General features: G+C 43.6%; 1 protein-coding gene and 1 long non-coding RNA gene across 18 annotated transcripts in view; one reads left to right on the top strand and one right to left on the bottom strand.

The window, feature by feature from the left end:
* The window catches only part of LOC116667634, a 24672-nt gene extending 18083 nt beyond the window's left edge, over positions 1-6589 (top strand). Inside the window, exon 3 of the long non-coding RNA XR_004324555.1 lies at positions 6517-6589. This is a non-coding gene — a long non-coding RNA (uncharacterized LOC116667634). The remainder of the gene's footprint in view (positions 1-6516) is intronic.
* R3HDM2 (R3H domain containing 2) overlaps positions 1-17044 on the bottom strand; it is a 125653-nt gene that overhangs the window by 15428 nt on the left and 93181 nt on the right. For 8 of the 17 annotated variants that reach the window (XM_032493158.1, XM_032493160.1, XM_032493163.1 and 5 more), the window contains 6 exons: positions 16571-16679; positions 13683-13778; positions 10798-10829; positions 10646-10699; positions 6221-6453; positions 4169-4368 (listed from right to left, as the gene is read on the bottom strand). In XM_032493158.1, the coding sequence (XP_032349049.1) occupies positions 4169-4368; positions 6221-6453; positions 10646-10699; positions 10798-10829; positions 13683-13778; positions 16571-16679 (724 nt within the window). The remainder of the gene's footprint in view (positions 1-4168; positions 4369-6220; positions 6454-10645; positions 10700-10797; positions 10830-13682; positions 13779-16570; positions 16680-17044) is intronic. The other 9 variants (XM_032493162.1, XM_032493172.1, XM_032493166.1 and 6 more) reach the window with 3 other exon arrangements.

The raw sequence follows: 17044 nt of genomic DNA on the forward strand, positions 1-17044 counted from the left end.
CATTTCAGTCACCTCATCGGTTCTCCCCGGTGGCAGCAGGGGAAGGAGAAAGGAGAGAGGCTAGAAGGAGAGGGGGAAAATAACGACACACATTCTCTCATTTATACACATTATCTCATTATAGCCTCACAATAATCCTGCTGGGAAATCAGATAATTTGTATTTGCAGTTAAGATAGTAAAGCACAAAGAAATTAAATCACATCTAGGATCATGCGGCTGACGTGGTGAAGCATGGATTGGAGCCTAGTTCTGCTTGGTATACGTTCTTTCCACTCCACTCTAGCAGCAGGGAGGAGGTGAAGGAAGAAGTCAAACAGAATTACATAAACATCTGTTTGTTTGTGTAATTCTCCTTCCTCCTTCCAAATTTAGAGTTTTCAGAGTTGTAGGGGACTAAGGTAGCAATAGCCTCTCCTGCTATACATCTCCTGGGAGACCCTTTCACAGAGGAGACTAACAGTTCTGAAGCCAGAGAGTCCAGGAGTCAGAAGACACCCAAAATGGAGAATACTCCTGATATTTGCATTAAATAAAACCCAAGTCATCTTGGCTAGGAAAAAGTTACTGAGCATCCACTGCATGACCTGGAAGAGATGCTGTCACAGCCTTGAAAACAAGCTCCCGGCTCTCCTGGCACCCCCGTTTCCTGTATGCCAGTGGCATTCCAAATGTAACTGCTGGCCAAGCTGCTCGGCGTGAACTGCTTGTGCCGGTAGCTTTTAGACCCGTTTTCTATTATCCTAATCCTCTTCTTTCTCTTGGAGGAGGGCCTGTCATACTTCTGGCCGCACATTCACTGGGCCGGGTGCGGGAGGCCTTTAGGGACAGTGAAGTGATAAAACAACTCGGCCTGTTTTTCTCACATTTGTGAGTTTTGAGTAAAAAGTGAATAGAGAAGAAATGATGCTCCTCTATTAGGCCTCTCCTGACTGAGCAAGGGTAGCGGCAAAGGAAGGCATCTCAGTGCTATTTTTATTTTATTTTTTAAACTTTTTTTTTTAATGGAGGTACTTGGGATTGAACCCAGGACCCTGTGCATGCTAAGCACGTGCTCTATCACTAAGCTATTACCCTCTCCACCTCAATGCTATTTTTAAGTTATTCCATCACTACCCTTAGCTACAGTTCTCTTTGTAGAGAGTCTCAAACTCTAGAGCTGGGAAACTTCTGAAAAAACATAGGGAAGCCAAAGACTGGCCCTGAGGGATGTGACTGCCACCCAGTGGTGACTTCCAGGCTAGATTACTGGCTCTTGGATCCTCTCCTGAGGCGAGAGGACCAGAGGACTCCTTTTCAAGAGGTCCACTCTACTTCAACTGGACAAAAGGTAGCTACTGGCCCTTTAATCCTTAGGCTCAGCCCTTGGCTTCACACGTGGCACTGATACATGATACGGAGGCCTGCTCTAACAGCACAGACCTGCCAAGAAGGGAGAGAGCGTCATTTAGTCAGCAGACCTGGGGCAAATGCTTCTTGCTATGGAGCTAAGGGTAATTTCCTTTTCTCAGTTTTTCTTCAAAAAGAAAACCTTTAGACTAAGCACAGTGGGGTGTGTGTGTGTGTGGTTACTTCCTTCATCCCTGCACTGTTACGTACCATTTGAGAATCTAAGTAAGTATTCTGGGGCTCAACAACTTGAGTCTGGAGAGCCAGCAGTGCTGACAGGGAAAAAGAGAAAAGAAGGAAGAAAGAAAAAGGCAGTAGGAAGAGGAAGAAAGAGATAAAGAGGAAAGGAGCTATACGTAGTGGGGTGGTGCTGGCATAATACCAGCAGCTACTGTAAGTGCTTCAGCGACACCAAGTTAACCTGCATAAGGTTTTTAGTTTGGAATTATGATCACAAATAACCACAAGAATAAGTTTCTAAGATCTCTGTACCAAATAATGTTCCCCTGTTTCCAATCTATAAGGCCTAACCTGTACTCCCTGCAGGAGACCAGTCAATACCAGCAACGGACCCACTGACCCTCATGACCCAGAAGCAAGGACAAAAAGGTTGGGATTTAGGACTATTCACCTGAACATTTTATTAAAAATTTTTCTCAGTCCCAAATGGTTATTCTCTTTACTTATCTCTTTATTTTCCTACCACTCTTGCTGTCTATTTCTAGATATGGATGGAAGGAGAAGGCAGATGGAAGACTAAGGGAGAAAAGGGAACAGAACTGTATTAAAATACACACATTTTAGAAAACTCAAAAAAAGTAGGACTTTAAAAAGTGAGACACACACACACAGAAACAGAAGGAGATAGACAGAAGGAGAAGTACAGAGTTTACCCACTTACAGGTCTGAATTAAGACACAGGCAGGGAAAAGCAGGCACACACACCATGCTTCAGGATGGAGTGAGGTAAGCTGATGTGAATGAGACTTAATGAGGTGGTAGGTAAATGGTGGTAGAATAAGAAAGCCAGGACTATAGAGAAACTGATTTAGGGACTGAGATAAAGGATGTGGAATGATCTGCACGTGGGTTACATTAAGCCACAAAGCAGGGTTTCCTAGACCTTAACCGTTTTCATTTTAGCGTCATTTCACAATATATGAATGGGGTAGTACTGGGGGTGTATCTACTCTAGTTTCCAGTTCCTGGGGTATCAGTGCTTAGGACGTGATTTTTGTACCTATGGAAGAGATACAACTGAGGCCATGCTGGACTAACTGAGCAGGGTGACCAGGGAGACAGGGAGATGAAATGAGAACTTAAACTGCCGCAGAAATGAGCAGACACACTGGCTTCCTAACTACCAGACGATACATCAGGATAAAGTATAGGCTCTATTCATAACTCTGTTCATGGAAGAAAAGAGTAAATGAGGATCTCAGCACGACTCTCCTCAGAGTATTAAGGAGAACTTAAATCTCGAACACCAAGGTTCCTGTTTAGAATAGGATCTGATTCTTATGATGACTTGTATGGTCTCCAGAGAAGCAAAACTGCACTCAAACCCTAGTTGGTACCAACATCTAACAGTCTAGCAACAGGAGAGAGCGAGCTCTTTTATGGCATGGGAAACAGACAACACTGGGGGTTTTGTGTTTTATGGCAGGGGTCTTTTTTTTTTTAATTGAGTTATAGTCAGTTTACAATGTTGTGTCAACCCCTGGTGTACGGCACAATTCCTCAGACATACACGGACACACATATATTCATTCTCACATTCTTTTTCACCATGAGCTACTACAAGATACTGAATATACTTCCCTGTGCTATACAGTATAAACTTGTTTATCTATTTTATATATACCAGTCAGTATCTGCAAATCTCAAACTCGCAGTTTATCCTTTCCCACCTCCCTCCCCTCTGGCAACCAACCACAAGTCTGTATTCTATGTCTGTGAGTCTGTTTCTAATTTATACATAAGTTCATTTGTCACTTTTTGTTTTAGATTTCAGATATGAGTGATATCATATGGTATTTTTCTTTCTCTTTCTGGCTTACTTCACTTAGAATGACATTCTCCAGGGCCAACCATGTTGCTGCAAATGGCATTATTTTATCATATTTTATGGCTGAATAATATCCCATTGTATAAATACACCACAATTTCTTTATCCAGTCATCTGTCGATGGACATTTAGGCTGTTTCCATGTTTTGGCTATTGTAAATAGTGCTGTTATGAACATCGGGGTGCAGGTGTCTTTTTGAATTAGGGTTCCCTCTGGATATATGTATGGCAGGGGTCTTGATGAGTGTTATTTCCTTTCCCCTAAACTCCAACACATAAATATGAGTTTATGGGTCAATAGTCACATGAATACATTCAGCCAGACCTATGGTGGGATCTATGATCTTTTCAAGCTCCATGTATGGATGAAGTGAGCAAAATCACCTTGCTAAAATTACACAGGATGTAGAGGGAGACGGGGTACAGCAGAAATGTGGAATAGGGTAAAAGATCCCAATGACAGTTCTCAGGAGGAAGAGAAAGAAATACAAAGCAAAAAAAACTCCCAGGGTGACTCTACTAAGAGCACTTTGGCCAAACCTTTGCCCTTACTCTTCTCTCCCCACAACCAACAAATGAGAAATGGGGGAGGGAGTGGCATGTCTCCAAAAACAGATCTTTCCTGCCACCCACAGCACAAGAGGCATGACTGTACTTTCAGAGCTTGCCTGAATCAGAGCAGAGGGGGTTCTGTCACTGAGTGGTGACTCACCTGTGAGATCATGTGATTATTCAAGGGTGGCTGTTGCTGAGGCGTGGGTGGGAGAGCAGGAAGCTGCTGCTGCTGCTGCTGCTGCTGCTGCTGCTGCTGCTGCTGCTGCTGCTGCTGCTGGGCAGTACAAGGGAGAAGGCCCCGGACAGACTGGGATGAGGTGACCTGGTTGCACACTTCTGGGGCACCAAGTGCCATACCTGAGGCAAAAAAGACCCAACAAGAGCTGTAAAGCACAGGCCATGAACATATCACCCCTGGAGGGCCCAGTGCAGGACTGTAGTCTTTCCTTGCTGTTTTCCTTGTCATTCTTCTCTGTCCATTCCTGTACTGTCTTGGGAAAATCCAAGCATGAGCACAGATGCATTTCAGTTGTCCTGCTGATGGAAGCCCTCATCTTAGCAGGGTTTTACTCTGTAGGGACAGTAACTACCTTGACTGTCAACGTTTAATTTTGGAACTGAACAAAATGTGAGGCTGCTGAGGCACCTTCTGTGAGTGCTTAGAATCTGGCCATCATTAGACAGCTGAAAACACGAATGTTTGCTTCCAGGGAAGGTACAGCTTCCTAGTCCTTAAGAGACCTATTTTCTCTCTGATTTCTTCTCAGCTTGCAGCATCTCATAAAGGTTGCTGAGAAGGCAGCCTCCAAGCACACGCCTGTGCACACACATACTCACAACCTTCATCCAACTATTTTCCTCATTTCCAGGCTCTCTGAGTCATGTATGCATTTACACAAAATACTTTTACTGAATGTCTACTATGTGCAGGTATTGTATAATGGACAAAAAAGACATAAAGGTAAAGGGAACATAGTCCTTGCCCTTGAGCAGCACAGAATCTTCCAGTGGGAGATGGACATCCACACGGTGATTACCATGTGATAAGGATAAGGGATGCATCAATGATATGAATAAAGCTGTATAAAAGCAAAGATGAGGAAGCATAACTCTGGGAGATTTACAGGGAAGGATTTAAAGAGGAAGTGGCAGGCAAGATAGATTTGAAGGATGAATAGAAGGCTTGTCAGACCAAGAGGGGACAAAGCTAATGCCATATTCAAGAAATGGTTGGAGGGCCGGAGGGGGATGGATATCTGGAAATGATTCTTCTGAGATGGCAGACTAGAGTCAGGAAGTTATGCTATATTATGTAGTTTGGACTTTATTATGAGGGAATGAAGAAACATGCATATTTTTAAAAGGACTGACATGATTAGATCTATGTTTTAGATTAGTAAATTGGCTCTAAAAGGACTGAGGACGGAGCATGGAAACCAGCTTGGATAAAGGCAGAGGCAGTGGGGTTAGAAAGGAGGTAACAGAAGGGCAACAGAGACCTAACAGAGACAAAATTTTCACCACTACTGATGCCTTTTGAGGACAAGACCTACAAAACCTCTGGGATGAAAGTCAGCTAATTCTTCAGAGGCAGGAGGATGGTGAAATAGAGGTTCAGTGGGTGTAGAGAGCTAAGTACCCCTCCGCTCAGAGTGCAGCAGGAATCAATGGAGAAGGTTACACAGCAGCTCAGGAGAGCTGAAGGTGGCGACGGGGCTCGCATGTGGAACATATGCTCCTTCTCAGTGACTCGGCTCCAGAGAAGCAGCAGCAGCAGTATCTCTTGACGTTTTAGCCTACTGGCTATTACCAGTCAAGTACAAAATTACAAACTCTAAGTGTTCCCTTTCCCTCGGCCCTACCAGCCCTCTTTACGATCTCAGAGGCCACAAAATGAAAGCAGCTATTATCATTTTAGTATATAACCTGAACCTGTGCTGATAGGCATGTTCCTATCAGAAATCATAAAATAATCTAATCCTAGTCTTTTTTCTTTTTTTCTCCCCCCCCCCCCCCAATTAAGAAAGCAGGTTTCAAAGAAAATCAGTGACAGAACTTAAAAGGACAACAGATCCAAGAAATCAAATTTCCCCTCACCTGGCTGTGTTAGGTTTCCAAGGCACTATACTGGGACAAGTGTTTTGTTAAAAGTCAGTGATGTTCTGCAGAAGATAAGCAAGAAGTGACAGAAGTGGAGAAGCTGTGGTACCTGGCCTGGAGATCCTTCCTGCACTGCCACCTTTACTACACCCAATGCTGTCACCCCGGGTGAGGATAGAGATTCCACTGAAGCTGCTGGCTTTGGTGACAGGGGGCCGCATGCTCCGGACGGAGCCGTCAGAGTCCGTGCTGCTCCAGGGCCGAGGCTCCAGGGACTTGAGCTCGCTGTCTGTGCTGCTCTGGCGGCTGCTTGAGGTGCGGCTTAGCCCCTCGCGGTTCCCCCTGCAGAGACCACAGTGGTCAGAGCACCCTCCACCTACCACTTCGACAGAAGGGCTAGGGGAGAGTTCATTTCTGTTCTTTCAATAACAAAGAAGGGGTGAGGGTTGGGGGTTGGGGGACGGACACTGACTTCTTGTTAGTTGGCTGGCCAACCAAGACTCGATGGGAACAGACAGAACAAGATCCAGTACAATAACAAAGAGCACAAAGGCAAATCTGGAAGACAGTGCACTGGCAACTAATTCCATACATCAGACCAGAGGTGGATGGGAAACCACATACATGATGCTGAGATTGGCTGTGGTCTCTTCCCCCCGGCCCTGCAGGGGTCCCACACATGCAGAAAATAGTGGGGAGCAGAGGGGTAACCAGTTCCTTCTGGGAGTTCTTAAAACAAAAGGACTCCTAGAAGTTACTATTGCTAGAAGGCAGGAGTAGCCAATGACATGGATAAACCCCACAACAAGTCTTCCACCTAACACATGTCAAAGCCAGCAGAGGTGCTGCCTATGGCCACTTTTCAGGGGTGGGAAGAGGAGTACAGTGGACCAATGGGAGCTCTGGAAAACTCAGTCTGATAGTCTGGAATGGACCCAACCTGTTTTGTGGGATTTTTGTGTTGGTATCTGGGAACAATTGGTTCCAGGGTCTCTAAAGGCTGATGTCCTCAGCATGATCAAGCGAATAATGCCTTTAGGACTCAGGCTGGCAAGGAGCAGGGAGCTGGCTGTGCCTAGGTGCCTCCATGTTAATAACCCTACTGCCCCAGGAAAGGTGTAAGGCTACTGCGAAAAGGGACTCATCCTCTCTTATGTCGCTCTGGAAACATCAGGGTTATGCTGATGCTATAATCACTATCTGTGATTATAAACAGCTGTATTCCTCAAGATAGATGAGGTTAGCCTGAAAACCCCAAGTCTCGTCCAACTGTTACTGCTTCTAAATCAGTAAGTGACTCAGAACCAGGAATTTTCCTTTCACACCCCCACCCCCAACAACTAATGACCTAAGGAGACCAAATGACAACAATTAAAAAGACTTCTATATTTATACTGGGGAGCAATTGAGCAAAAATCACAGTAGCACGGAGTCTCTCCTTTTCACCACCACCCCACCCAAAGCAAATAAAAAACCCTATCCTGATCCCCCTTAGCTTCAAAGACAGCAGGCTCAGAGCTATTCTAACAAAGAAAGGTGTTTTTCTTAAGGTGGTCATATTAAAGAAAATACCTTCCTTTATTAGAGTATCTATTCCAAACGTATTGTAGGGAAAACAGGCAAACTGTACGCTAAGTTTACTATTTTAGTTTTCAGCCAAGCCAATCATGGTGGGCTAAGGACATACAAGCACAGCTGGTTAGGGACATGCGAATTCTCTGAATCCCAAGTACATGTATATGTAACCTCAAGGCTTCTCTCTATACAGTCAGAACACAGGACTGGAAAATACTCCTCTTTCCCCAAGACTTTACCCCTTTCTCTTGGGGATGTCAAAAGCAGAATGAGAAATAAGTATAAATCAGGGACTCTCCAGGAATAGAACCAGACTCAAAGTGAGAGCCAACAGCTGTGTCTCAATGGATAAATGCAAGTCTACTGAGAGCACTCAATGAACCTGTGCGTGGTTGTGGGATACCGGGACAGAGCAGTGGCAACGGACGAGGCTGCTCGTTAGACATTTCAGCTTGAATTTCGCAAGATGAGCCCTAATGGCCTTTTATACCTGAATCAAACACTATACTGTTAGGACAATGCTGTCATTTGTTTTCTTTTTCTACCAGAGGTAGACAGCGAATGAGTCAACTTTAAACCAAACACCCTGGGAAACTTGAGCCAAAGTGGTAGTACTTCTGTAGTGCTCCAGTTCCCTCAAGACAGTGATGGCCAAGTGTTCAAATGCGGATTTTCTGATGATCTTCTGACTAACCTGGGTTAGTACGCTACATCCCTGAGAGTCAGAGAATCTAAGTCGAGTCTTCTCCAGGAAAGAGATCAGTTTTCCCTCTCTACAACTAAACCTATTCTCTATTCATGTCTTTGTACTTCACTAAAAATATACAGTAATTGGGGAAAGTTACCAGATGTAATTCTGAGCAATAGATTGGACTGTGTGTGTGCTGGAGAGACGGGGGTGAAGGACAGGCAACATCCATACTTCCTAGTCCTGTGAAATCAGAGCTGACTTAGCTTATACAAGTAAACTTAGTGCTGGTGAAACGTCCATTTTATTGGGTCTGGAGAGTGGGTAGAGAGGGCTGTGGGAGAGGCAGCAATAAGTGCCAGTGAGCCACAGTGTGGCTTATTTATCAGTGGGGTGGAATCTTCCAAAGAACTGGGAAGTTGCCACAGTTACTGCCAACATGGATGACGGAATCTGGGTATTAGTACTTGTTTCACACACCTGGGAAGAAAGGTTTAAAGCAGTTAGAAAAGATCAGCTTCTAATCACTGGAGTTCTGGACTAGTACCCAAACAGAGGAAGAAGTTACCCCGTTAAAAGTCCATGTAACTGCATTTTAGGTGAGCTAGATCGTTAGTCAAAACTCAGTATGGAAAGCAGCAGCTTAAAAGGAGGTCTGGATAGGAGAGGGCTGCACCTGCTCACTAGGTCCTTCACACTATTACCTGTAGCTTTTGATGTAGTTTGATGCTTCACGGCATTAATAAGGGCATCACTCTAGCAGTGAATCAGTCAGGCTCTGAACGGAATCCTACTCAGAGAGGAAGGGGTGATGTCTACGGAGGGCTGGTGTGGTGCAGTGAAAAAAACACTGGACAAACAGTCCCAGTTTTGCTACTGACAGTCATACAAACTTGCTTTTATTTTCTTACATGTAAACCAGCTTATGAAATCACGACATTGAGAAAACTCAATTAGATACGGTATACTTTGGCAACCATAAAGCACTGTGCATTAAGTCACACACAGGAAGCAGTTTAAAGCTTCTGTTTATCACAGGCATTCTAGGATGATTTATGGAGCAGGATTTTTTTTCAAAGGGGGACTTTATCTATCTTGACCACCACCAACAAATGCAGAGCCCTCTCTGCCTGGGGTGTTCAGATGAACCACAGGGCAGACTGGTCTAGGAAAAAGAGTTCAGAGATGTGGAAAGGGAGATAAATTCTTTATCCCAAGAAGGGGAAGTCTTGCTATCCCAATTTTCACATGGTTTGAGTAGCTTTAGAAAGGACAATAGGGAAGGGACAACTAAAGTACTGGGAATGAGAGCCCTAACTAATATGTATTAGTTCCCATCAAGCTTAGGACTGAAAAAGAGAGAAGTCCTTTGGAAAGGGTGACAGCTGAACCCTAGTATTAAATATTCAGGTTTTTTGTACTGTATAGTTTTTCTGTTGGTAAAATGGTAAGAATATACTTAAAAGGAATTGGTGCCAGGGTATGATTCTGAAGTGCTTCTCTCACCACCTTGTGTAAATTGTCTGGGGTGGGACTGAGACACTGAAATGAAAGGGAGATTCTCATGACCGCTTTGTGGAAAATGGAGAACATTAGGCACTGGAGAAACAGCTTTCACCAACATGAGGAGGAAGCAATGGACAATCATAAAGGACATATAAAGGACACGCTCTAAGCCCATTCCAGGCAGACAAGTCCTATCTGAGATCATCTTAGACATTACATTGTCCAAAGAGTAAACAACACAGAGGTGTCCATGTATTTTGTTGTTGTTGTTGTTCATATTCTTTTGTATGTGTATATGTACCATTCTTTCTTAAGGAATAAGGAAGGATAAAAAACATTCTCTAAGTCAGGGATAAGCTCTTCACATCTTTCCATAGACTCAGAAAAGGTAGCTAAAAGACATCCATTCTTTTACCTTAATATACCTATATGTCGAAATCCTCCAAAAAGGCCCAATTTCCGCAAACTTCTGGGATAAAGCAGTACCTATCCCAGACATACCTATTTGGTCCCCCTTCACCACCTATCCAGGACTTAAAATGAAATCAGCAACAATAAAAATAAAGTCACTGAGCAGGAGCCATTTTTTTTTAATGGGTAAAAATATCCAATGTTGCAAAAACCACAAACTGAATTATTCCACAAGCAGCCATGCATAGAGCAAACTCACTCTGCTGAAAAGATTACAGCAAAACAAAATTAAAAAAACAAAACAAAACAAAACAAACAAAAAAACAAGGAGAGATATAGATCATACAGAGGTACCTAAAAATCTGCCTTCTCTTGTGAGAGCTAGAAGAAAAGGCTTCTTTGGAGAGTCTGTTGGTTAACATCAAAGAAAAGTGTCATTACAGGATTATATTAACCTCACTGACAAAGCTCAATGAGAAGCAGGGAACATGCTAAGTGGTACTAACCTGATGTCATTTAGATATCCGTTCTGGCCAGTCTAGGTGAGGGGGAGAAAACGGAAAATAACTTATAAGAAAACAGCATGGCATAACCAAAAAGGGTGTCCATGATGCTATGAATACCCAAGGTCTTCAAACCAAGCTCACCCCCCAACAGGGAGAGAGGGAGCAGGGACAGGATGACCCACACCCACACACCCAACCTGACTTCTCACCTTTAATGGAAAAGAGCATTCAGCAGTTTTAGCCTTCCCACAGAGTGTTTAACAAGAGTGGTTGATAAAGGTAGGGTATGGGAGAGAGAAGGAGGAAAGTATTAACCTAACTATTATTTCCTTTTTAGCTCTAAATTTATTCTCTCTAGAGGTAAGCTGAGCATAATAATTGGTGTGCTTGGTCCTGAAGAGTGTGTTCAAAGGAAGGTAAAAAGGAGATAAGAGAAAGAAATTTAGTTTTTTTGGAAATCATCCTTAATCACTATCCAATTTCTGTCTTCTACGTGGGCCAAAATGAAAGACATTCTGACCTGAGACCCAAGGAGAGTAAGAAACTGGGAAAGAAGGTATTTTTCAGAGCCTAGAAAAAATGAGAAAATAAAAGCCTAAAACATTCCTTTTGAGGATCATTTTCCGACAAAGCCACTGAGCTGAGTGAAGTGAGCATTACGGTGGGCTCCCAAGCCTTAGAAAAAGGTACCAAGAATGTCCAGCTGCTGAGCATAGGGGGCTCCATGCGGAGCAGAGCCTATGGGGGCAGCTCTCCCAGTACATAGCTCAGGCTGCAGAGAAGGCTGCAGCAGCAGCATTTCCATCCAAACACCCTTCTTGCCACTTCCCTTTCTTTTGGGACTGCATCTTTCCCCCTCCACCCCAACCTACAACTCCACCCTTAACCAGCTCCCTTTGACTGGCCACGTTCCTTCTTCTCCTCACGGGAATCTTTGGTGTATGATGGGCTTTGGTCATTTTTCCTTGTCTAGACCTTATGAGATTTCTGATGCTTCTACCACAGTGAGGGTTGGGAAGCGCTGAAATGAAAGTGATAAATCTATAGGATTTAACAAAGAATACATATATTAGTAGAGGCTTGAGAGACTAGGGATCAGTGAAAAAAGGAGAAAAGAGCTAACTTACATGACTTTTTTTATGACTGTAGATATATATTCCAGTGTTGCTCATAATAAGCCCAAATACCCTATTAAAAGTTGCTTGCGCTTCAGAATGGCTTTGCTAACGGCTGGCACAGCGGGACAGCCATTTTCCACGTGTCAGTGAGGCAGAGGAGCACATCACAGATAGCTACGCTATGATGTCGTTGGAACTTATTAGCCTAAAGAATGCAGAGCAGAGCAAGCTATTGAGACGGGTTTACCTCAGGGGTTAAGAGCTGGGCTCTGGACCCAGACAGCCTGAATTCAAACACCAGCTCTTTCACTAACTAGTGGTGTGATCTTAGGTTACTTAACCTCTCTATGCCTCAGTTTCTCATTTACAAAATGAGGGAAGTATAATCTACCTCATAGGCCTAGTGTGAGGATGAAATAAATTAATGTATGCAAAGAGCTAAATCAGAGTCTGAAAGATAATAGGCACTATATAAACGTTTGCTATTAACGTACACCATCCTGCTCTGTCCACAATTTAGGGTCATCACAGGCCACAGCCACATACAAATGATCTCTCTCCTCTCCTTCCACCAAATTGGTTTGCAGATAAAAGTAGAAAACCCTCTTTGGGCTATGGCTGGATAATGTGGAGGATTTTCTGACGCAGAGTGGAAGACCACATAAGGTAAGCAGATCCCTTCTCCTTGGACTTGCCAGAGGTTTGTTGTGTGTCTGTCCACAGTGAGGATCTTGGAACACTTAGGTCTCCTGAGACAATGGAACAAGTGCACAGGAGTTCAGTTTTCTAGAAATCAGAGACAATGTTTTTCTGAGCTAAGTGATGATGACAAGACACATATTTTTTTGCCTTGCTGAGGGAGGGGAGAGTGGGGAAATGGGAGGAGAGTGGTGTCCATCTAAGTATACTGGCTAGAACTGGCCATCTTTTGAAAACAAAGGGAGACTGGCTCTTCCTCCTCTGTTTGCTCAATTGACTGTAAGATTGTGCTGCTATCTGGATCACACATTTTCTGGAGATTTGTTTCTCTCTTGCCTTCCTGAGTATCTCCTTACAGTTCTGTTCAGTCTGGTGGGCAAAGGCCATCAGACACAGGGGCACCAAGCACATCTGCTCTGGCCCACAATCCTTAAGGAAAGAGTCCGCCTGCCTCTCAGCCCACGGAGCCAGTCCTATCCTAAGAAGCAAGGTAAGAAATATAGGAAGAAAGAGACTTTCTGTTCAGTTGCAGACAGTAGGGAATAGTGAGTGTGCATGTGGAATATGGAACTCAGAGAATGGATGCCACATCTGTGCTCTGACAATCACCAACACAGCCTAAAAGTGAGCCTGGCCAAACAAGAGGAATGTGCAGGCTGTGTGGACATGAAGTCTTCCACTTAGAAGCAAAGATGCCTAAATCGGAGAATGGAGGGGAAAGAGAGTAAGTGGGAGGAGGGTTTGACAGGCAAGATTCAGGGCCCTTCCATAAGCCCTGCCAAAACCATTTCTATTTTCAGTCTAATCATATTAACCAAATTCAGCCACTCCATTTGTTCTCTTTGTATGCCATATGTAATTAAAATAAAAAATAATACAAATAAAAATCTGCAGCTTCCTAATAAGCCACATTTAATTTTAGAGATCAAATCTGGGGCTGGCTGATGTTGGTTAAAAACAAAAAAAGAAAAAAACAACAAAACATTTATGGAGGGTTCATTCCATTCACAGTTCCAGAGATTAAGAGCTAAAAGCTATGGGCTGACAACTCTCAGAAGCTACACTTACCTCTCGGGCAAATATTCTCTCTCGGACCCTTTGATATTCCTCCTCTCTCTCTTCTATTGACTTGCTCCTCCTTCCATCCTGCAATGGAACTCTGATCTAGATCGATGAGCAGAATTAAGCTAGTTAAGTTCTCCTCGTACTGCAAGCTCACTGCACACCAGCAAGGAAGAGAAACCGGGAGAGTTTATAGTTGCCATCAAAAAAATGGAAAAAAAAAGAAATAAAATTTCCAGTGTTGGACAGGTTTCACTGGGTACATCTGACCATGCAGTTTGGGAGATCAGATTTTCTGGATGGCTGGGGCCTCTCCATCTCCCCACTCCCCGCCCCGAGTATCAAGAACAACTGTGTATAAGGATTGGGTTGCTTCCGCATGTAATCGGGTACCCTCCACTCTGTAAGGATCGAGAGAATAGCCCAGGGAATAAACAACATTGCTTTGGAGGGAAAGCAAGGGATAGGAGGAAGCTATAGAGGGAGAAGAAACTACATACTTAGCAGAGCTGAACGTAGGGAAGAGTTGTTACAGAACCAGTACCTGACATTATCCCTTTTTTAGTCACTGATACCATTGCCTGTAGACCCAGGTCACACACAGCTCAGCAAAGAGGGCCTTGGAAATGAAATCCCAAGGGTGAAGCTAAACTTAGAGCTTAAGCATTTTTTCCTCATCTTAACTACAGCTACTGGAGGGAGGGAAAGAAAGAGAACTTACAGAAATAGAGAAGAAAGAGAACAGAGCAACACAAAGGAAAGAGAAAGAAAAGGAGGATAGAACAGGAATAAGGATGGACAAATAAAGGGACAGATAAATAAGGTGCAGTGGAGAGAGGGGAGAGACAGAGCGATAGAAAGGGGTCAGAAGGAAATGGAGGATAGAGAACCTTACACACTCTGAGAACTGTAATGAGGGGACTAGAGGGGATGGCTGGGCAGCCCACACCTCTGGACAGCCTACCACTCAGCTCTCCATCACTATCTTTCCTCTCTCAGCTTGTGAGCTGTGAGCACTCTCCTGTGTAAGGGGGTTACAGAGTGTGCTTTTCCATACTGCTCTTGAAGGCAAGGCTCTCTGAGGGAGATAAGTCATCAAATGTATATCATCAGATTATTGAAGATTCTGACCTTCAATCCCGAGGCTTTGAATGTTTCAGAAGAAGCAACCAAGGAGACTGCTGCTCTAGGCTGATCTTCCTGACCTCCACCAATCTCCAAAGGTAAGTATAGCTTCAGGAGTATCAACTATTGACTAGATGTAGTTCTCACTAGCCTGAAGTACCTGAATTCTTCTAAATGTCCTTTTACAAATCCCATTCCAAGAAGACACAGGACCTCAAGGTGCAATATTGTCCTTAGCCCCTAGGACTGGTAAACCAGTGGCAGAATAGAAAGAGCCTAACTGGCTTGAGGTCAGGCAGAACATCAGCTCTGCTACCTCTGAGTCCTGTCACTTCAGGCAAGTAACTTAACGTCTTCTAGCTCAGTTTTCTTATATTTAAAGTGGGGCTGATAACCCCATCTAGACTGGGTTGCAGAGAGGATCAAAAGATATAATACAAAAAAAAAAAAAAAAAAAAGAGGTAATGCATATAACGTGTTTAGAACAGAGTCCAGTTCAGGGAAAAACACTCAATAAAACAGCAATTACTGTGTTTATTATTAATATCACAGTCAGAAAGTGAACAGAGCCTATCCTATGGTCAAGCCCGAAGTTGAGAGACGAAAAGCTCACAGTAGGGAGAGACTCCATTCCACCCCAATGTGCCTCTAGGCCTGAATAATTCTGGATCCACAGAAAAGGGGTTTTGGGAAAATGGAGAGAAGGGCATCAGGATGGAAAGGCTCTTTCTTGTTTTTTAAATTTTATTTGTCTTTTTGTGTTTCATTGTTTTCAGTCAGACCCAGCGTGTTTGTCCACAATAGATAATGGCACTTTTCTCAACAGGACTCCCTCAGATAAAGTAGCAAGCAGGAAAAGCCCTGGTCTCAATACCTTACAATATCCAAAGAAAACGAATTTTGACTCTGGAGGTAAGATATTATTACAGTTATCATTAATAAGCAAGACTAATTATTGACTTTACCCAGCCATGTTCTTTAAACTTATTCCTGGTTCTCTACTTAACCTCCTTTGGAGGCCAAGCAGAAGCAAGCTAGATCTTAACCCCATACGTGGCTAGGAAAACTGACCCCCAAAACAATCACTTACTATCTGAAGGGTGAACTAGAAGTCAGGGCAAAAGCCAGGCCCATAAATGAAAGAATGGGGCAGACTTTTTACTTCTTATTCCCATAGGAGTGGATCAAAAAGGGGATACTGCTTAATGCTCCCAGCATCAAAAGCTAAATTAACTCACTCACCTTGGTGGAAGAAGTTGGGAAAAGAAAAGGTAATGCAGAAAGGGATCAGAAACACCTTTACAAGTGGGTAAATTAGATAACAATTTTACCAGTTCAAGGCTAGCCCTGAGACAGAAGAGTGGAAGTGGGATAAAGTAGCTTTTGGTGGTTCCCAAAGAAATCTCTAACTATTAAAGAAAAAAAGAATGAAGCCATCAGCTGAATCAAGGCTGAAGCAGGGAGGGACCTTGCTTTGTCCCCAGATGAAGTGGAGTTAGAAATCAGTGGCAGAACTAGTGAGTTCCAGGACAAATAAGAAATCCCAGCAAACCTCAGCACCATGTCTCTCTGGGGCTACGAGGGTGGCATTCAGCTCAACAAGTATAATTAGTCCTCAACATTAAGCCAAAGCCAACTCAGTATAGCTCAGTATATTTTTCCATACTAAGATATTTTGAGTTTTCTCCATCCCACAAAAATCCTTCCTCCCCTCCCAGTTTCTCTTACTGCAGTCTCGCTCTATAGGCCCACCCCTCTCCATTCTTCACCTGGTTATCATCTCGGTCCATACTGGCATCATCTCTCTTGAGAATGAATCTCTGCTGAAATTCTGTATTCTTCTCATCCTTTATATGTTCTGAGAATCTCTGTTCAGGGCTGGAATTGGGAGAGAAATGTGGAAGGAAGAGAAGAAAGGCTCATCTTTTAGGAAGCAGACCTCCTAGGCCAGCTCTCTTAAATTCCACAACTCCCGCCCAGGGGATTCCTGAAGTCAGATGTCCAAAAAGTCACATAAAAGTTTTAATGAAATCCTCAGGGATTGTTCTTTATACATCTATTACTTATCTTCCTTCAAAGTTATTCCTGTCTTCTCACTAACAGTGAAGAGCGGCTGGGGCCAACCTTCACAAAACATCAGTGCCTCTGGAATCTATCTCCAAGGCCTCACAAAAAGTAGGAACTGATAATATAACAGCACTCCCCAACAACAGACACACACTGTCCCCTCTCCAGAAGAAGAA

This window comes from Camelus ferus, chromosome 12 (assembly GCF_009834535.1).
Source record: "Camelus ferus isolate YT-003-E chromosome 12, BCGSAC_Cfer_1.0, whole genome shotgun sequence".
Taxonomy (NCBI): Eukaryota; Metazoa; Chordata; class Mammalia; order Artiodactyla; family Camelidae; genus Camelus; species Camelus ferus.